Here is a 22,073-nt window from a genome sequence, read left to right as displayed (position 1 = left end):
AAACCACACCTAACAGTCAGTACCAACCGTATCTAATATTAACAGCGTGGTTCTCATTCTGGCTGAAACATGTTCGTTCCTTTGTAAGTCCTTAACGAGCAAAACCACATCCCTATTTCTAGAGAGAAATTCTTGAATGCAGCCTGGCCCCTGACTTTACAGTGATACATATGACGCCCACTCTGCTGCCTTGCAGGAGCCCATATGAAAGCAGAGCAGCTAAGAGAGAGGGCGGGCAGCAGCCATGTCTGGTCCTTGCTGATGGGCTGCTACAAGAATGGCAGCCGCAGTCATAAATTTGTAGAGCCAGGAGTGACCTTAGCAGCCACCTACTCCAACATCCTTCCAAGAGAAATCTCTCAGGGGGTGTTCTGAATTTCAAATCAAGAAAAGCTTGGAAGCCACAAACTCAGATGGCCTACAGTTGTCATGGAATTCTTGGGCTTATGTGTTGCAAACAGAAACAGGATTGACCAGTTGTTAAGTAGCCACTGACTTCTCAGGGGCTGTGGACCATCTCAGTCCTGGCTTTTTCCTCTGGGTGTTTGTACATTCTCCTGGGCTCCCTCCTCCACTGCCAGTGCTCTCCTTGGTCTTTTCTCCTTCTTATTTTAGTCTTTCCACCAACGCAGCCTCCTCTACCCCAGTGAGACACTTCTGCCCTCCCAAAATTTGTAGCCTACCCCCCCCTCCCCCCGTGGAGATTTGCTGCCCAGAAGTAGTACCTGCTAATGACACCAGAACAGTGTTGTGAGTTTTTCTGCCCCAAAGTGGTCTGGAAGGGACTGTACTTTCTTACCTGATCATCCCCTACCTGCCATCTAGATGTCATTGCTCAAGGCAACCACCGAAACCCCAGCTGAAGGTGGCAGAAACATCACCATCTGTTCCCTGAAGAACTATACAGAACAACTCCTGCTTCTCTTCTCCCCTTTTTGTACACATGCATCCTGACCCCAATAAGGAGACACCTTCCTATTTTTCATCTCCCACATTACTCTCTCCTGTATCTGTCCTATTCATCCCTTTTCTTTCTCTGTATTGCCACTTTCTTACCTGTTTATAGTAGCCTCACCCCCACTCCAGCCTGTCTTCCATGCTACCACTAGACCTGTCTCTTTGAAATAAAAGTCTAATAATTCCCCTCCATTCCTTAAAATCTCATCCCATGTTTTGTTTTGCTTGCTTCTGGCTTGCAGATTAAAAGCCAATTTCCTAGTTTGGCAACTAAGACCATTCCATGGGCTCCCTTCTGCCTGCCTCTCTTTCTCCTCCCTACCCATCCTCCCCTTTGCATCTGTGCTCTGCCCATAGCAAATGTACTGAACTTCCAAGTACCCTCTCTCTCCATGCTGTTGAATTTCTAGTTCTCTCCACCAGGAACATACCACCTGCCTCAGGCCAGCATCCTTCAATTTTCCAATGCATCAATGCTAGTTGCTATCCCATTTCAATCCTCAGCTCAGAGACCACATTGCCAGGGAGACTTTGACCCCCAAAACACACACACACACACACACTGATTTTTCACAGTGCAATTGTTAGAAAATCTGAGAACCCCACATCTTTGCCAGAACTCAGTGGTATTTGGAAACTCTGAGAACAGCCAACGTCAACAAGGCTGCTTGCAATATGCCCTCACTACATGTTTACCAATGTAACCCTTATCATCATCCACTCCTGTCTGCACACGTGGAGAAAATAATGCATGCAAAGTGCTGAGGGCAACGCCTGCACATAGTAAGCACTCAACCAGTATTAACAGCAGAGAAGATCACTTTCCTCGCTGCTGTTTCTGTTGCCTTCAGCATTGCTTAATGCTTTTGATCATAAATGACTTCCCCACCCCCCCACCCCCAGTGATTTTTTTTCTTTCAGCTCAGAATCATGTCTTATCATTTGTATCAAAACAGCATTTTCCTTCCAATGGCTATAAAGTGAGCAGAGTGCAGAGCTCAGCCCTGGGTTCAGGTCTCACCACCCCACCCGCTGTGTGAGCCTGAACCATCATTGCATTGCTCTGTGCCGCCCTTTGGCCACGGCAGAGCACAGATAAAAATACTTTCTGACCCACCTGAATAGAATAGTTCTGTGGAAAACCTAGATAATGAGTGCAAGTGCATCGTTTTAACACTAGAAGATAAAGGTTAATTATTTGTAGTATATCTAAAAATAAGAGCATCTTAATATAAGCAATGTTTCTCTGTTGAATGTTGTCATTTTCTATTTGGCTGTTATCATTTTAATTTCTTTTCATATTTCTTAGGGAGTAGGCAGCAAATATAAATTTTCTATAACTTCATGAACAATTCTCTCTTTTATTATCCAAGGCATCGAAATCATTCTGACTTGAGGACTGAATACAATATCACCCCTTACCATGTTGCTCTAGATTGATGTTCTGGGAGTCTTTGAGTCCATCTTTCTATCAACTTTTGTTGTTTATTTAATAATGCACACAGTAGGCACACTGGTTTTGTTTTTGTTTTTGTTTTTTTAAAAGTGTTTCACTCCTGAAAGAATTCTTTTTTTTTTAAGGATTTATTTATTTATTTATACAAGCATTGGGTACAGTCAGAAGCGCAGGAGGGTGAGAGAATTCACCAGAGCCAGAGCGGGGAGCAGAACAGGCAGAAGGACTGAAGTACACTGCTGAGGGGAGCAGCGGGCAGCAGGAGAGGTCTGTGAGCCATGTGGGACCCTCCTCCGGTGGCTGGGGAGCAGCCCGGGAATTGAACTAGTGCTGCAGAGGCTGCGGGCAGCTTTGCAACCCAGTGCTCAACCGCTGCACCACCGGGGAGGCCCAGGCGCACTGGTTTTGAATGAATGAGATATACTTAAGGGCAAAATCTTGCTTTTTATCTGCTGTTGCTGCTTCTTTGACTTCATACTTCTCATTCCATGATGATGATGGTGATAATGATTATCGCTTTTGAGCACCTGTGTTTCAAGCACTTTTCTTAACCACTTACATTTAGTCTTCACAATAACTTGATCAAAAGAATACATGAACTCGATCCACTATAATGTAAGCTGCATCGGGTACAGAAAGTCTCATGTCTGGTCTGTCTTATTCACTACTAAGTATTAGGAACCAGAGCAGCACCTCCAGTGTGGGTACTCAAGAAACAACAGATAAGTGAAGTGATTTGCTTTTCAAACAGCTTTTTAATCCTTAGGACATTGGTATTTTCTGGACTTGGGTGTTTTCTGGCATAAATTAACTATGATTTGTTATTATTAGTAGTAACTGATTGTTTTCTTAGAGTGACATTAGTAACTATGTAAAATAATTAATGATTTATAAAATACTTTCAAATATACTACTTAATTTAAGGCAACTAATGACTTTTAACTACTAGATATGCTAGTGGAAAATGAAATATTCTTATTGTCATAAAACTAATAGTTTGATTTCTTTAAGAACAATAATTAAATGAGGGATGATTTAGGACTTAAATAAGATATTATTATGTATCCAATTTTTTAATTGAAAGTAGAAAATATTTCCCCCGTCGACTAAGAAAGAGGAGGTTCTCAATGGAAACTCGCCCACTAACATGGGAAGGCAACTGTGAAGCTGATTGTTTTAAGGTTTGTGTCTAAAAAAACCCAAAATATTTTAAATGAGCCCAGTAAAATCTCCATGTATGTAATTCAAATGAGAACTGACAAGATCTAAAGAAGCTTTACTTGTTGTGAACCATGAAATTGGCATTAAACAATAACTTGAAGCAATAACGGTTATGATGTACTCAGGACACTTAACCAAGGAGAGAGCAATCCACACCAAGTATAGGTGCTGCTCAGGAATGTTCTAGAAAGTGGCGGCCGTGGTCTGGAGTAGGTCTGCATTTTGTGGAATTACACCAGTATCTTTAAATGAAACTTTCTAATATTATGGTGTATCAAAGGCCAAGCAAAATTTCAAAGCTAGAATACAATTGTCATTTTTATTTAAACATTGGCATCTGTCGTTGTCGTTGGATTTTAGTAGGTGAAGGGAAATATTTCTCTAAACTGTCAGACAAATAGGACTAGTGCATTTGTCATTCCAGTGTCTTCAGCACTTGAAGTATTTCAATTTTTGTTCAACAGTGTAACCTTTGGAGTTTTGCCTAATAATGACTTCAGTTGTGCTGGCCTTCCAGCAGACAAATTAAAATGGAAATGCATATTTTCTAATTACGCATCCAGCCTTAGCTGCAGAGAGGCAAGGGTGGCCACACTGAATGTTAAATTAAGTCTGCACAATAGCTGGAGTCTATGCAACATCAAAGTTTCCCAAAGTCACTTTCTTAACCATGTGAAGGATAGCCAGGACTCTGAATGGTAGTATGTAGCTATATACAATCAGAGGGAAAACGTTTAAACATCCCAGCATGGTATTTCCATTTAAATCTGATTACAGTGAAATAAAACTGTAGCCATTAAGGGTTTAGAAGAACTACAAATACAAGCCGTAAAAGAAGACAGATAGTAAATGAGGTAGTAAAACATTTCAGCAGGGCAAACAGTTTACAGCACTCATTCAAGCCGTCCCGATACAGGCTGTGCAATTCACTACAGACCCCGCACCGTTCCCTGAGCCCTACTTAAACCTGCAATTAACCTTTCACGCCTAATGAAGCTGTTTTCCTGGAAAATTAAAATATATAGTGGTGCCTGCTTTTACACAGACTTGAGAGGAAAGCATTTCAAAATGAATGACTTTTCCGAGGCTTTGTTCAAATGTGAATTGGAAGCACTATGTTTGTATATAAAGTGAAAATGTTCTTTTCCAAGGCAATTTCGTTTGATGGGCAGTATTTTATTACTGTACTTATTAATTGTTCTGCATAATTGTAAAAAAACACACATCAGTAATTTTATGATTAGAGTGTTACTGCTGGAGCCTACTATTACCATTTTACTTCCATTAGGAAAATCTAGAGTTTTACTAAAGATAACTAAATTCCAGATGCTTCTCCTGGGTGGTTTTTGTTGCATATTTAGTGGTTTAAAAAGATCTACTTACCATTTTAAAAAGGTAGATGTTGGTTTCCATTCCTTTCTCTTTAGGGCATAGCTGAATGCTTAGTGGGGAAGTTCTTAAATGTTAAGATGAAAATATTGGTTTTTGTCTGAGGTTGTGGGTAAAGGTCTGGTTTGGGTGTATCTTCTAATTGTTTACAAAGTATCTGTGGTAATTGTTGGCATTCAAGCCAGTAGCTACTAAGTAGTGCCGGAATTCTGGAGGGAATCTGGGTCCCACAGGCTGTGCCACCTCACAGCTGGCCCTGCCCTGGGCAACCCTGATCAGCCTGGCAGCAATCATCACCTCAGCCACCAAGAGGCCGTGGAGAAAGGAACAAGAGACAGGAGGAAGACGGTTCTCTCTTTCCTCTGAGGTTGATAATTCGCAGTTGAATAATCTAAATGTCACAGTGTCTAGTATTTAATAACAAAAAGTGCAAAAAAGGTAAAGCTTTTAATAAATACTTAAACCCCAGCATTTTTATTGAATCTACTGGCCTGTTTTGATGTAAATTCTGCCAACCTGCAGCTTCTGGGCATCCTCTTGACATGGTAAATGAAATTCTTTTAGACCACGAGTCTGAAATAATGAATTGTTCCCCCAGTTAATTGTATTGCTTTGATAACAAGAAACTGTGGTAGGCCTCGAGAACACAGTAAGTGGATTTCATCAGATGATTTGTGTGACGTTTTGAAAAATGATCTTCTGGACTGACCTCATTTCAAGGGAACACTAACTGCAGGCCACCGCACAGCCTCCTGCTGGGAGGAAGCACTTCCTCCGAGGCCCAGGCCCAGGCCCAGGTCTTCATCAGAAAGTGGCTCACCTGAGAAAAGTTCCAGAGAAATCTAAACCAGAAGGTGTTGCCTTTATTTTATTGATAGGTTTCTCAAACCGCCTTCATCTCTTTGTTGCTGATATTTAAAAAACAAACAAATAAATAAATAAATAACCCAAGACCAACCAAATCAGAATAAGTGGAAACTAGTTTTCCAGAACTTGCTGTAACAAGAACGTCAAAGCCAGCAACTGTGTCGGGAAGGGGAGGAGCAGGTGCCCCTCTGGAGGCTGCCAGCAGGGCGGCCCCCTCCTCTGTGGCCCAGGACTGCAGCGCAACCTCTGCTGGTTAGTCCTGAGTAGGCAGCAGGGACATTATAAGGAAGGCGTCAAGTTATTACTCAGGGCCTCGCTGTCTGGGACCCATCATCGTTCCAAGGTGATCATTTAACTTTCTGGATGGCTGCTAGAGACAGCGGTCACCTTGCAGGCCAGCTCCTGGGCTTGTGATTACAGAGACAGGATTGGTGTCCTGGGCACTTGTGGGCCAGAACTCTGTTTTATATACTGTCTGGACTGTTTCTGACTATTCATATGGATGTTACATCTAAGGGGAGAGAAAATAAATCTGGCTTTTCAAAATAGCCACTGACTTGACTTCTTATCAATTAAGAAAATTTGATTCCCTACAATAATAAAATGTGCTGAAGGGCAGTGGCAGAAAGTTCTTGACTTTCTCTCTCCCTTTTTTAAATGAGCCCTCCCCACACTGTACATTCAAGAAGACAGAGACTTTGTCTTGTTCTCTCTCTTGTCCAGGACCTCTTGTAGGTTGAAAAGAACCTAGCAACTCCTGCTTTTGTTTTTTATTTAAGTTGTTATATTGAAATAGGAAGAAATGCAAAAATATTAATAAAAACTTACGTTCAACAAGTTGACACTTAAGGCGCACACCTGCAGTTAGAATCACTGTGCTTTTCACAATTAAATGACAGGATTTCTGAGTGTAATGACTCATGGTGTGCCACAAGCTGTGTGATGTAGCGGGGGATACACACGCAAATCTGAATAAAAGCACCATTTTGTCACCCAGAGATAAAGACCTGGGCAAGTGGCCCTCTGAGCATCCTCTGTGAGCACAAGGGGTGGACAATCAAGTGTCACCGCCCAGGGATGCAAGGCTTCCTACATCCACACCCCATTCATACAGAACCTGAAAACGCAGTGGGCTGCCCCATTTTCACCGAAAGGACAAGAGCCATCAAATTAAAAATAAGCACGATCTGCAATTTTATTTGTAAATTAAGAACCAAAATGCAGCTTATGATTTATTATTTCAACCAAATGTGTTTCCAAGCTTGCGAATCATTAGTAAACCCAGGGTGTGCTGTGAGAGACACTGCTTTCATTAAACTCTGTACTTTACGTAACCCAAACTGCAGAGATACAGTGACACTTTCAGATGAGCATAGAATTTCCTATTTTGGCAACTCAAACTGTTTACTTGTCTGCTGGGGCTATATCTTCGGTAAGGAAAACAATATTTGCAGCCATGTGTAATAGAAAAGTATCATTTTTCAGAGCATCTCAGAATTAAACCAGGCAATGGCTCGATGAATAACGTGATTTCATATTTGGATGCCATGATCATTGAAAATTTGCACAAGTAGTTTCTGTCCACTTTAAAGGAAACATATATTATCTGTCATACTTAGCAGTCTCAGGATAAGATGGAGCCAAGAATGAAATAACAGAAGGTTTTAAATTATGACAGAAGTATACCAGGAGATCTGTGGAAACTTCAGGTCCCCTGAACTGAACTCTAGTAAGCACAAGTGTGCTCTGTGATGTTTTTAGACCATCCTATGATTCAGCTCCCTCAATTAAAGAACAAAGAAAAAAATATTTTCCATAACAGAAGTGGTTAAAGCATCTATATTTGACCCATCAGAAGTTCCTATGTGCTCTTCGGAGATCAATCTTTATTTAAACTTTAAAGATTTTATTTATTTATTTATTTGTTTGTTTGTTTATTTATTTATTTATTTATTCATACAAGCACTGGGTACAGTCAGAAGCGCGGGAGGGTGAGAGAATTCAGCAGAGCCAGAGCGGGGAGCAGAGCAGGCAGAAGGACCGAAGTACACTGCTGAGGGGAGCAGCGGGCGGCAGGGGAGGTCTGCGCGCCATGCGGGACCCTCCTCTGGTGGCCTGGGAGCAGCCGGGGATCGAACCGGTGCCGCAGAGGCTGCGGCCAGCCTTGCAACGCAGCGCTCAACCTCTGCGCCACCGGGGAGGCCCTAAACTTTAAACCTTTGACTTTTTATTACATCTAAGTAGGTTACTTGGTGGCAACCCTTAAAAGGTAAATATGTAAGACTTTCAGTCTAGATAGTGATTACTGGGATTTTTTAATCCCTACCCTCTCCAGCTCTGTCAGTTTCTCTCTTTTCCCAAATCTCTGTTTTCTAATGTACATGAGGCTTCTTTTTCCTTTAAGGTATATGCAGATGATCATGTGACTGTACCTATATTTTATCTGACCTTGCTGCTTCCCCTTATATCAACATGTCACCTCTTTCCTTTGTAGACATCCTACAAGAAGAATAAAGTCTCTTGAGCTCTCCACTCTCACCCTACTCCCTTCCTCCCTTTCAGACTCTATCCTCAGGTGTAAAGGGAATCGCAGATCATCAGGCTCGTTTTTTTTTTTTTTAACAGGAATTGCAAACCATTATTTTTTTCCCTTTTTAATTTTTTTTAAATAATAAATTTTATTTTTATATTCCCCATACAATTGCAACCCCCCAACACCCCATTCTGACCCCAATCCCTCCCCTCCCGCCCCCCACCCCCAAAAAAGTGTCTCTGGTTCATAGTTTTTTGTTGATTTTGATTTTCACTTTCTTATAGTTATTCATTTTCCTGGTCTCTTATTTAAGTTTTCTAGATTCCTGCTATGAGTGAGACCATCCGGTATTTTTCTTTTTCTTTCTGGCTTATTTCGCTGAGCATGATCCCTCCCGGCGCCATCCATGTTGCTGCAAATGGCATGTGTTTATCTTTTTTGAATGCTGAATAATATTCCATGGTGTATATGTACCACATCTTCTTGATCCAGTCATCTATTTTGGGCATTTGGGCTGTTTCCAAAGCTTAGCTATTGTAAACAGTGCTGCTATAAACATAGGGATGCAGGTGTTCTTTGGAATTGATGTTTCTGTGTCCTTTGGGTAAATACCTAGGAGTGGAATTGCTGGATCCTATGGAAGCTCTATGTTTAGTAGGTCAAGAAATCTGCACACAGCTCTCCATAGTGGTTGGACCAGTTTGCACTCCCACCAACAGTGCAGGAGAGTTCCTTTTTCTCCACACCCTCGCCAACATTTGTTGTTGCTAGTTTTTTTAATATGTGCCAATCTCACTGGTGTAAGATGGTATCTCATGGTAGTTTTGATTTGCATTTCCCTTCATCAGGCTCTTTTTCAAGGGAGCCCAGTGGTTTGCAGCAGGACCCCCCTCCTGGACCTTTTGGGACTGTGAGACCCCTTGAGCCCATTTCTCTCTTCATGTTCAGAACCCTGCACGAGGCTAGTCACGCTTGTTTGTATCAGTTTTGCCTCTCTTGATGCCCATGTCTCTCTCTTCATAAACTTCTGGAGTTCTCCTCTAGCCATGTCATATTTGAGCCTTAGTTAAAATAAGTTGACCCACAGAAATAAAGAAACTCAGTGACAACTTCCATAGGATAAGATCATGAAGCAAGGCCTGCCTCAGAGCAGCATATCAAGAGGGCTTGGGGGTCGGTTTAGCTCAATTCAGAGTCAGTTCTCCAAGATTTTGGAGCAAGGCAATGAACTAGAAGTCCTTTGGTGACCTTGTCTTAAACAAAGCAGGTTGTCTGGGCTCTTGGTTTAGGACAATGACTTGCACATTTTGTTTTACCCAAGAATTACACGAGTCAACAGAAACTGAAAATGATTCATGTGCAGCCATGATAAACCAGGGTATCTAGCCAAGCCAGTACTTGTCCAACTTTAGGAAAGTCTTTAAATCTCTGAATATTTACCAGATATTCCTGTCAATCAACAGAAAAGCCAGTGAAACAAAACAATATTATTTCAATTACTTCTGATAGCTAGAGATCCTACTTTTATATTGCTAGTCTGATGTTATGGTCTGTCCTTTTCTTATATTTAAGGTATTTATCAGCTAAAATTCTACGAATAGTCTTTCTTCCATGTTCACTTGCTCACAGCACAACTCTCTCCCTCCAGTGCTGTCTTACTTTTTCTTTTTTTTTTTTTTTAAGATTTATTTATTTTTATACAAGAACCGGGGTACAGGCCAGATACACGGGAGGGTAAGAGGATTCACCAGAGACAGAGCGGAAACAGAACAGGCAGACTGAAGAAATACACTGCTGAGGGGAGCAGTGGGGGAGACAGGAGAGGTCTGCTGTGCCATGTGGGTTTCTCTCCGGCCGGCCAAGATTGAACCCGTGCTGCAGAGGCTGCCGACAGCCTCACAGCGCGGCACTCAACCACCTGCACCACCAAAAAGGCCCCTGTCTTACTTTTTCTTAGAAACAATTTAAGAGGATGAAAGGACAACCACAGACTGGGAGAAGATCTTTGCAAAATACTTACTTGATAAGAGCAGGCATCCGAAATGATTTTTAAGGAGAAATGATTTTTAAGGAAAAATCATTTTTAAGGAAATTCATTTTTCCTTAAAAATCATTTCAGATGCCTGCTCTTATCAAGTAAGGAAATTCTTAAAAATTTAAGGAAATTCTTAAAAATCAGCAATAAGAAAGCCAATAACTCAATTAAAAATGTGCAAAAATATAAATACCAAACCATTATGTTGTATATCAGAAACTAATATGCTATAATGGCAGTCATACTTCAAAAATAAGTGGGCAAAAATCTGAATAGACACCTCACTAAGAAGGTATACATGTGACAGATAAGCATATGGAAAGATAATCAATGTCATGTGTTACTAAGGAATTGCAAATTAAAACAACCATGAAATATAACTATACAACTATGAGAATGACTAAAATCTAAGACCGACAAGTGCTGGGCAGGTGTGGCACAACAAGAACCCTCATTTATTGCTGATGAGAATTCAAAATGGCACAGCCACTTGGGAAGAGTTTGACATTTTCTTACAAAGCTAGAACACGGTCTTACCCATGTGTTCTTACTACCTTTTTCCTAGGCATTTGTGAATTAAGGACTATGTCACACAAATATTGCACATAGATGTTATGACAGCCTTTTTCATAACTCTCAAAAATTGCAATGAAGATATCCTTCAGTGGAGAAGGAGGTAAACAAACTGTGCATCCAGACAATGAAATATTATTTAGCAATAAAAAGAAATAAGCCATTGAACAAGAAACAATATATGGTGGAACCTATAGGCATATAATACAGTGAGATAATACAGTCTGAAAAGGCTACATTCTCTCTGATTCCAACTACATGGCATTCTGGAAAAGACAAAACTATAGAGACATTTAAAAAGATCAGTGGTTACCAGAGGTGGAGAGGCAGAGGAGGGATAAATGAATAAAGCACAGGGGATTTTTAAGGCAGTGAAACTGTTCAGTATGATGCAATAATAATGACTATATGATAGTATGCATTTGTCAAAACCCATAGAATTATAACACAAGAATAAATCCTTGGACTTGAGTAATAATTGCATTGTAAATATTGGTTCAATTTTTCTGTAAACCTAAAACTGTGCTTTTTTTTTTTTTAGTCTTAATTCATTGAGGGTTTTGTTTTGCTTTTAAATAATAACACTGAAAATTCCTTGCCCATACAGAGTGAATTTGTGTTTGGACATAGAAGGTGTAGGGAGATTTCACTAGTGAGTGTGAAAAGTTGTCACACCTGGATTTGAACATCCAGAGTCACGGTCAGTGAACTTTTTTGAGCCCTTGTTCTTCTTCATGTGTCAAGTTCGTATGACCAGGCTAGGAACACTTTAAGTAAAAAGAAGCTACTTGACTACTTCCAATAAACAGCTAAGTGTTCCACAACCTAATGTCAAACCATCCAATGCAAGGCACTAAGCCTCCTCCGTCAGCAGCTGAGAAATGTCCAACAAGCATTTAAATGCCTCTTTTCTTTTCTTCCAGGTCTTGCAATAGCCAGTGCCCTAATAGATATTTCACAACAGAAGCCTTCAGATAGTAAAGAGAAGGCTTCAGGAGTGAGAAATCGAAAGCACCACCTCTCAACACGTCAAGGAACTTGTGTCTGAGGATATTCCGTGTGTTTGACTTTGTAAATGGCTTCCTGAAGATGGTTCATGGCCTCAGCTCTGAGGGAGACAAGTCTCCTTGGTCCCAGGGCCCAAGTACAGTTCCCTCCAAATGGGCAAGTGACCCAAGTGGCCAAAGAATGTTCGTGAATTTTATAAAAGTTACAGTGTTGATTGATGGTCGCAGGCCATAATGTCAGTTTTGACGACTATCTTAGGCTTATCGTAGATAACGTTAAAATACTCTGGAAAAAAATGTATATTGTTTCTTAATGCAGATGAAAAATATGTAATTCATATAAACCAAACTGTTTATATCCCCAGACTTTAAAGAAAGACATTTTATAATGCCTGAATGATGAGACTTGTACAGTTTTTGCCTCCTACGTAAACTTAAATACTTGTATATGAACAGGCGACAAATTGCAATGACTTTAAATGCTGTTTTATCTCACTGTAAATGTAAAAGCAAGATTTTGATTTAATAGGATGTATTTCAATATTGCACATGACTATATCATGGCCAAACTTTTGTTCAATAGGACAAGTTTGAGAGTGTGACAGTTTTCCACCTAACTGGAATGCAGACCAAAATGAGCCCATTGGATGAATGGATGGTGCAACTTCCCAGGAGGGGTATTAGAATTCTGAGTGAAGAGGACATTCCTGTCACCCATGCCAACTACCTTACTCATTATCACAGCTGATAGAGCATGGAAAAGCCTGTCCAGCCATCAGGTTTCCCCTTCCTTCCAAAAACCAGCCTCTGATACCACAACGCGCAAAGAACTGAAATGTTATTTTACAGTGTGCAAACTTCTCCTCCAACATGGTAATTTTTAATTGCCTCGGAATCATTGGATCAGACCTGAACGATCCATCTGCATTCTTAAAAGAACAGATCGACTTATTTCGACCTTCCTCTGCAAGCTGCTAGGTTATATCTACCTTTTACAAATGCTATGAGAAGTGTTTCAGAGACATCGCCTCCCAAATTATTATATAACAGGTACCTTCCTGCCAACTCCTTCTCTTGGAATAGAGAAGAGCATTTACTGGCAAGCATCTCCGGTATTCTTATTTCTAACATGAACACATCGGCATCAAAGAAAGTCTCCAGTTTAAAAATAAATGTAGTTGTTGCCTGCATTCATCATATTCTTAATTCAAAAATCTGAATTAGGGCAGAAAAGGAAAAGGATAGAAAACAGCCTCCACACTGAAACACGGAATCACTTGTGTCCTCATGTTGACAGCAGTTCACTAGAGCTGAGTAGCAGTAACAAGTCTTGTTTGGAATTTAGTTTCTTAATTTCAAGGTCACTACAAGGATATGCGTAGAGAGCAGCGACCGAGTTATCCCAAACTGCTGTATTCGATACACTTTTGTTCAATATGACAGTCATTTAAATATAATTGATGTTTAGTACTATATATGTACTTTCCATGTTCTCTGGATTTCTGGAAGGTGATGACACTTTACTGTTTACAGCTAACGCATAGTTTCGTGCATGCTGCAGTCGTGCGGTAGCAGGATCCAACTCTTGTGATAGTAAATGTTAATTTCATGATGCCACTTATACATAGGCAGCTTAATTTGAGGAGGATGGAATGTAATATATAACAGGAATGATCATACACTATGTAGTTGCATCGTATATAAGATTGCTAGGTTGCATCTAATCGCGACTATGTCATTGTTTTGATAATTAGGCACTTATGAATTAGAGTACTTATTCCTTATGTTGGCATGATAATTTTGCTATTTTCCATGCGTTAAAAATAAGGCGAATTCTTAGAGTGATTTTTATCTATAGCCTGTGGGTTCTTTGGGATAATGGAGCTGGCTGTTTTTTCCTCCTTTGATATTTTTTCTCTCAAAAAAAAAAATGAACGAAGTTTGTAAATATCTACTAAAAACAATCAAGTCATTTTATTAGGTTCTTTTTTTTGGACCCCTTACATGTTGATTTTTCTCCTGGAAAAATAAATCGACAAAACTGATGATGATAAAAATATAATCATTTAAAAAAATAAAATGATTGCCCGATTTGTTTAATTCTCTAACAGTTGTCAGGAGAGAACGTTTACATAACAAAAATACAGCCCATGTAGCATTGTTTGTAAAATCCACTTCAGTTATATTTTTAGAGAAGCTAAGAAAACCATATTGCTGCGAAAGCATTCTCAGACTTCATCCACCTCAAATCCCATTGGCTTCTTTTAAGTTAAAAATCTGAGTTTTAGTGAATGATGGGATATAAGGCAATGTTAAGTTAAAGTCATACTCTACCTTTCTGGGCCAAATATAGCTAACTCCGTGATAATTATGCACTGTCTTCTTGACTTATCAAAGCTTTTAACTCGCAATACTACTCTTCACCCTCAGGTAAAGTGGATTGAAAAGACCGTAGGGATAATTACTTTCAATCTGTCACTTTCCTTTTCCCTACATCCCAAACACTTCAACTTTGGATGCTTCCTTTTTTTTTTTTTAATCAAATCACAAGTAAATAAGCGTCTTTTCTCCATGAAGTTACACTAAAATGACTGATTCTCTTGAAAATTTCTCATAATGAAATTCTATACATTTCAGTTTAGAATGACTTTGAAACAATCTTTAGATTTCAGGATTTCTATTCATTCAAGTATGAAAAGTTTTGGTTAAATAGAATGGTATTTTAAAAATTAGCCTGGGGACAACACTATTTGGACAACTAGAGAATTCTTGTTGAAAGAGATGCACATGCTTGCAGCTTGGCCTAGTAAATTTTAAGAGGATTGGGATTCTCAAAATTGCTTTTCAATGAAAACCTACCGTACTATACACATAGAAAGAAAATGTATGTTATATACCATAGTATTATGTTTAATAGGAAAACTTGAAATAGGATGTTTAAATGTGCAGTCAGTACTTGCTACACTGCCTAATGTCTCATTTTCTTTGGATTCCAGTTAGAAGTGACTGGCCCTTGACCAGTGTCGTTTAGCATGTGGGCCGGTGGGTGGGCCTGAGGACAGACTTTGGAACCAGGTTTGGGCTGTTTCTGGGCAACTCTGAAGCATTTGAAGCCTCAGATCTTCCACCAATGAGGATAGGATACCACCTTGCAGAGCTGCCATGAGGCTAAAAGATAACGGATGAACTGGTCTCAAGGCTGTGTAGCTGTGGTGACAATCATGGCCCCGTCTCTTTTTTGTTACCAATTGTTCTATGAACTCATCTATTCATTTCTCATTTTTTGCCATAGGTAAAAGCCAGGTAGGTTTTCCAAATGAAGATTTTATGAAAATCTTGACAAAGTTCCTGTATGTCTAGGATATAGATATTTCTTTAAAAAAAAGAAAAACCTACTTTGATTTATTTGGGTTGATATATAGGGGCTGTGACTCTTTCAAAATAGACACAGTTTATTTATTTACTTTGTTTTTACTGCTTCGTGACATTTAATCAGGAACCTTATTGTCCCTTTCACATTCAAATCAAGCAAGAAGGGCTCAATCCTTCCATCTAGTTCTTAATCATGCTCCATCTTTTTTCATTTAACCTAAAAGTAGGCTCTGAAAAGTGTTTTGTATAAAGGGTTTTTAAAAATTAAAGTGATGCAGTGAACTAATTCTGCCCACATTTAAAAGTCATCAACTTCCAAAGTCCATTTGCCATTTTACCAGGGTGTTTGTAGCTTAGTTGATCATCAGAATTACCAGCTTAGTGCAGGTTTCCACTGTCACCTCTGGAGATGAAGATTCAGAAGCACCTGGATTAGATTCCTGTGTTTCATAAACACCGCAGTGAGTCTTAGGATTCAGCAAATTTGGGAAACCAAGCTGGATCAAAGAGTTGCCTTTATCTACAGTTAGAAGAATGTCTTCAAATAATAAGGTTATCACTAATTCAAAATGCTTTGGACAGTTTTCCAAGGAATACAAGCCATCTGGTTGGTGTTACAGTAGCGTTGTCATCAGTGTACTTAGAACATGTTAGTTTTATCAAGTTTTTTAAATGAAGAGGAGAACCTTATCAGTATATATGTATACAGGTGTGCGCGCCAGTGTTAAAACAGATTGTGTAAAAGTTCAACCCTGCTTTAAAAAGTCAACATTTTATGATAGAGTGTGCTATTCATCAAGGATTTAATTACTGAAATAAAAACATCGAATCTTTCAACATCCACTGCCAAATGCAGTTCTGTTACTTTTTTTTTCTTTACCCTTTTAAGATCACAGTGGAAAAAGCCCCCAACACCTGGTAGAAACCTCCCCCATCTAAAACTTGGTGATAAAATTTGTGTTATTGAATTTCAAATTCAGAATACATTTTTTTTCTTTCTCACTTCACCCGATAAAAATAAATTATTGGCCTTTTCTACGCATCCTCTTTGAATGGCATGCTAGGAGCTTGGAACATTCCTGAGAATGGAAGACAAATCCCCCAAGAACATCAGTGGCCCGGATTCCAGCTATCACTGAGGGTCTCTGCCCAGTCTGTGTGGTGTATTTATGTAAATTGCTCTCCATGCAATAACAGTCCTATTTCTGAGCCTGGTGCAGCTGTGGTCTAGCAGAGGAATAGTCTGAGAAGTCTGCTTGTTTTGGGGCAAGCTGGGAGGATTGGTCCCATGTTGCTCTCTGAATCCCAGCCTATGTCAGTGTTTCTAATGCGGCTCAGTCAAGTGTTAGTGAGAAGGCGCAGCCAAAGAGGATCTAGAAGCCTTTATTCCTCCAGCCCCCCAGAAGGACCACACACTGTGACCTCTCTGGAGCTTAGGGCAAAGGTAGGCCCTCCTGACCTGAGGTCTCAACTGAGGTCAGCCCTACCTGTGCTCTCAGGGACAGAATGGTGATCCCCAACCATTCCTCTGGCACACCTCAGAGAGGTCACAGCCAAAAAAGATGCCGGGATCAGTCAGTGGATTGGCCCACTTTACTTTGAGAAACATGCCCAGCCTGACTGGCAACTCCCAGTAGCTTTCAGAAAGAGGGAGGGAGATCATGTGGACAGGGCGCTGATGATGATGTGTGTGAAGAAGGTAGAGCTTAGAGTTAAATCCTGGGGTCCCTTTCTCTTACAACAAAAAGCACTGCTTCTGTACCTTTTTGATGGTGGATCAGTTGCTATCAGGAAATCTGAATATTTCTGCTCAAAACTGACTTTTCTGCATCCTGAAGAGGTCTTCCCATAGAAATCACCTGTGAGCAGCCCAGGCCGGGGAAGACATCCTTTCAGCTTTAAGTGTTGGCTCTTTCTGATAAACAGGCAACTCCCCCTCCAAATTCTGATGTGATTCCCTACTTGTTTAGCATTATAGTGCCTGACATAGTCATAGCAAGTGAAATTATGTTGGACTTTAAACAGCAAGTAGTAGTATATCACTTCCTAAGTATGAAACTATAACATCACTTTGGATGAGCTTTGCTAAAGTGCATCCCTCCCTTAGTAAAGTAGTCCTAATTGTTCAGAAACCAGCCCCGACAAAGACAGCTGCAGAAACACTCTTCCACACACCATCAAAATGTTTGACCAATTTTATTTTTGGCAGAAGTGAAATTTTCCCTCCAGCAGGATAGCTGCTTGTGCATAAGCTTCTCTAAACTGGCTGTGTGCGTGGTTAGATATGAGATCCCTGCTCCAGAAAATCCACCCAGGAAAATAGTATTAGTGAGCAAATTCTTGGAACAGTACTTTGTGCCTCTGCAGCCCCTGTTGCTGAAAAATATTTTAAATTTGGTGCTTTCCTGTGATATATAAGTTCCCTTAGAACAGGTCATGGGTAAGGATACACTTGAGTTTTAGTATGAACTCAAAGCCATTTTTTTTTTTTAATTCATTAGGTGAGTTGTCTAAACCATTGCTAGGTAAACTGGGATAAAAATGGTCACTGACCGGGTCTCCACTGGTGGCGCAGCAGTTGAGCGCTGGGCTGCAAGGCTGCCCACAGCCTCTGCAGCGCCAGTTCGATCCCCGGCTGCCGGCAAGGGTCCCACACGCCTGCTGCTCCCCTCAGCAGTGTATTTCATCAGTCTGCCTGTTCTGTTCCCCGCTTTGGCTCTGGTGAGTTCTCTCGCCCTCCCGCGCCCAGTGCTTGTGTAGATACATAAATAAATCTTTAAAAAAAAAAAATGGTCACTGACCTCACCTCGGTTTTATGAGGGGTTTTCCTTGTTGAAATGGGAAGTAGATGTTTTCTCTTTTTACTATGGAAAGGTTCAAGGCTAAATTGAGTGAGTTGAACAATTTTTCCCTAGATTTTTGTTGTTGTTACTATTGTTCATGTTAACACTAAAGCCCATATATGTGCCAAAGTTCTCCGATAATTAAATTGCATTTGAAACAAAATGTATTACCTGGTCATTCAGAGTTGCTCTTTTCAGGATTTTTTACAATGCCTGTTTCATATTTTAAGTGTTGCCTTCCTCTACTTTAAACAGTAATTTTATAGCAAATACTAACAGATTGTGTTGACTTTCCCTTCCACACACATCTATCCTGACCTTTCATTGACTAGTCAGCTCCTTTCCCCCTGCAGCAGACTCACACTCACATAACTCTATCAATGCTTTACAAATAAATAAATAACATAAATTAGGTTTTGCACATCTCCATTCCCCTGGGACCATGCACTTTGGCAGCAGTAATCTTTCCCTTTAGTTCAGCTTGTTTGAAATACAGTGGCACTTAAAAGGGAAGGCTGGCTGGAAGGACACCAATAAAAACACCAACTCAGCTTAAAACAATTTGATTTCAACCCAAAATGAATTACCTTGCAAAACAAATAGATAATGGCCAATAGGATAAGTCTACTTATCAAGACTATTCCCTGCTGAGAGTCAGAACTCCAGGTTCATTTGAAGCTCATTGCCCCGTGAGGATAAAAGATTATGGTGTCCTCAAACATTTATGTGCAGATGATCTAGCTGGAGGAGGGAATGAATTCTGAGTATCCTATGCCCAATCCTTGCTGGTTTCAGAAGTGACAGCTCCAATTTGACCCTCCAATGTAAAATTCAATCGTGTTGGCTGTTAAAAGAAATGGCCTTTCTGTAAGTGAAAACTACCCAATAGCATCCTTTTGTTTCTCAGAAGGCAGTATCTTTTCTAAACAATATCCAGAAAGTGGTTATGTAGTTGACATTTTATTAATAGTTCTTATTTTGATAGTATACATGTACCAGGTAGGTTTTGCACATTCATGAATCAGTAATTATTTTTTTGCCCTAATGTGGACCATCCAAAGAAAGCACATAGTTTAGAACCTCTTGGGGAAAAGCAAGAACAATTTTTCTAGTGTTGCAAAATATTATAACCATGCGTATACCCTCCCATACTGCATTAATACAGTTAATGAGCAATTCTCTCTCTCTCTTTTTCTCTCTCTCTCTCCAAATTACTTTGTGTAGATATTCTTGATATTGCACTTATGAAGTAGACTCTAAGAGATCATTTACATTATTTGCAAAAATTATGTCAATATGAAGTTTATCACCATAGTGGAATGTAAGAGAGTAATGATTAGCAATTCCTACAGAGTTTGAAGTCTACTATGACTGGGCCTCCCTGGTGACAAAGGGGTTAAGTCTCTACATTACCACCAACATGACATGATTTTGATCTCCAGCTGGGGAGCTAACCCACACGGCACAACAGACCTCTCCTGTCTTGCCCACTGCTCCCATCAGCAGTGTATTTCAGTCAGTCTGCCTGTTCTGTTCCCTGCTCTGTCACTAGTGAATCCTCTCACCCCCACCCCACCCTTGCACACTGGCCCGTACCCCTTTACTATGCAAAAATAAATCAATGACTTTTGGCATAACATTTAATTCCACAATAAGTCACTCCTTTTACTAAAAATTAAATGCAAATTTCTGAAATTGGGCCGTAACCACACTATGTCAATCGGAAATGGCAGCCTTGTTTGGGTATTTTATGCTTTATGTTCACAGACCAGTTTGTAAACTATACAGTGAATCAAAAATATCTAAGGAAATATAAGTCATGAATGAATTCTATGATTTTTTTCAAATATTGTTAAGACTACATGCTCCATGGTCAAATAGGACTGGAAAACTAGCATAAAACCAAGATTCTATCCTCAGCCGGATGACTAAGCCTTACCATGCTTTATTTACACCATGCAGAAAAATGAGAATACTTCTTCCTTCCTTTCTTACAGCATGCTTGTGAGAAATAGAGAGTTTTCAGAACCTCAGCTTCACTCCCTTACCGCTGTTACCAGGAGGCTGTCCAGATGGCATTGTTTATGATCCTCGGCTGATTTTCTTTATATTGTCATGACACCTGTGACACTTTGATTTCCTAATGATATTTCCATAGGTTATTATTCAGTGTTTTCTAGATTTTGAAGGGGAATGGAGGCATCCCATCTCTCTGACCTACAGAAGCATCATAACCATGGATGTGAAAAGGGGTGAATCATTTCTGTGCCGTATCACAAGTTGAGTTTCCATTTGCAACTGCATTTTGTGAAGTTTAACACTGGCACTTGCTGTTCCACTGCTAAATGATATAGTTACTCATCTGTATATAAGCATCTGAAATTGTATCAGGTAATTACATAAATAAAGTGTTTTACACAAAGCATTAAAATCTGTATCAGAAAGAAAGAACAGCTCGCATTATTTCTCAATCTTTATTGGCATATGTAAACACTTTTAAAGCTCTCAACAAAATAATAAACTAAAACATTTGCCTCTCTTCCTGTTAGTCATTATCTAGATATTTTTCTCTTAGATAAACAAGCTACAGTGTGTTTACTGAAGCTTGCATTGATATTCCCCAACAGTGTTTGCAACTTGAGTTTTATTCCAGCAGCTACACGAAATGAGTCCACGGTGCAGGGAAGGCAGGCCCCTCTGGAACCTAAGATTATTTGTTCTCTCACTGTTCTAAAGGTAATTAAGGAGCATTGCATGTTTCTCAATTAATGATTTCTCATTCAACAGGGGATCTTTGATGCTAATTTGTTTTAATCAGGGCAGAGGCTGCTCAAAAACTCTAAACAATTCAGTGAAGAGGAACTAGGAATTTTTAATCAAGTAGAAGAGATTTAAATGCTATGAGGGATGCATCCATCATGCACTTTCCATTCCTTTTCATTTAACTGTGCCTTTTGAGTTTTATGAAACAATGAGAGAATTATTAAACAGAGTATTCTGTATTATATAACAAAAATTTTCTTTATATATTTGTGTATATGTATAATGGACTTCCATTTAATATCTATTTGTACTCGACCTTTATTTCTCCCTATATATAGCAAATATATATATATAACTGTGCATACCTAATACCCTTATTATAGATATATACTTCTAAATGTACAACATGTAAATATAATAGTATATTTACATATGCCTAGCAAAACATGTAACAGTATATTTACATATATTTATGCAAAATAATGTATAAATATGCATTAGATTGAAATTTTTCTTTTTCTTGTTAAGACTTTATGTTTTATAGTAGCTTTAGGTTCACAAAAATATTGACAAGAAGCTAGAGAAATTTATTATTTATCCCCTGCCTCCCCATTAGCAAATATCACCCATCAGAATTTGTTACCACGGATGAACCTACATTGACACATCATAATCATCCAAAGTCCAAAGTTTAGTGTCCATTCTTGGTGTTGTCCATTCTGTGGGTCTGACTTATATCCATCATTTATAATATCATACAGAGTATCCAGGTTTGAAACATTAAAAATAGGCTTAAAATTGTCATGAAGTGGCTGTGCATAATTTGATCTGCTAAATGAAATTGTACTATGTACACAGACATAGAAGCCTCACAGTAGTTGCAGCTTAAGAGGCATTACAGTATGATTGCACCCTTTGTGTAAAAAAACAACTTCAGTGAGTGACTATGTCTTATGAACATAAATACTCAAAGTAGTGCTGCCTTTTCCCCCTAATAATCAGCTGCCTTTTCCCCCTAATAATCAGCTTCTGATCAACTCATTCTGGTATTGTAAAA

The 22,073-nt window shown here is 39.5% G+C and overlaps 1 protein-coding gene across 1 annotated transcript in view; it reads left to right on the top strand.

The window, feature by feature from the left end:
* The window catches only part of ATRNL1 (attractin like 1), a 474,279-nt gene extending 453,488 nt beyond the window's left edge, over positions 1-20,791 (top strand). Inside the window, 1 exon segment of the mRNA XM_054690388.1 lies at positions 11,955-20,791. Coding sequence (XP_054546363.1) covers positions 11,955-12,079 — 125 coding nt within the window. The 3' untranslated portion in view covers positions 12,080-20,791.
* Positions 20,792-22,073: the final 1,282 nt, after the last annotated feature.

The sequence above is a fragment of the Talpa occidentalis genome, unplaced genomic scaffold (assembly GCF_014898055.3).
Source record: "Talpa occidentalis isolate TD23 unplaced genomic scaffold, MPIMG_talOcc4v2.1 talOcc4.8, whole genome shotgun sequence".
Classification (NCBI taxonomy): domain Eukaryota; kingdom Metazoa; phylum Chordata; class Mammalia; order Eulipotyphla; family Talpidae; genus Talpa; species Talpa occidentalis.
Note: the sequence above shows the minus strand (reverse complement) of the source record. Positions and strands in the feature narration are given on the sequence as shown.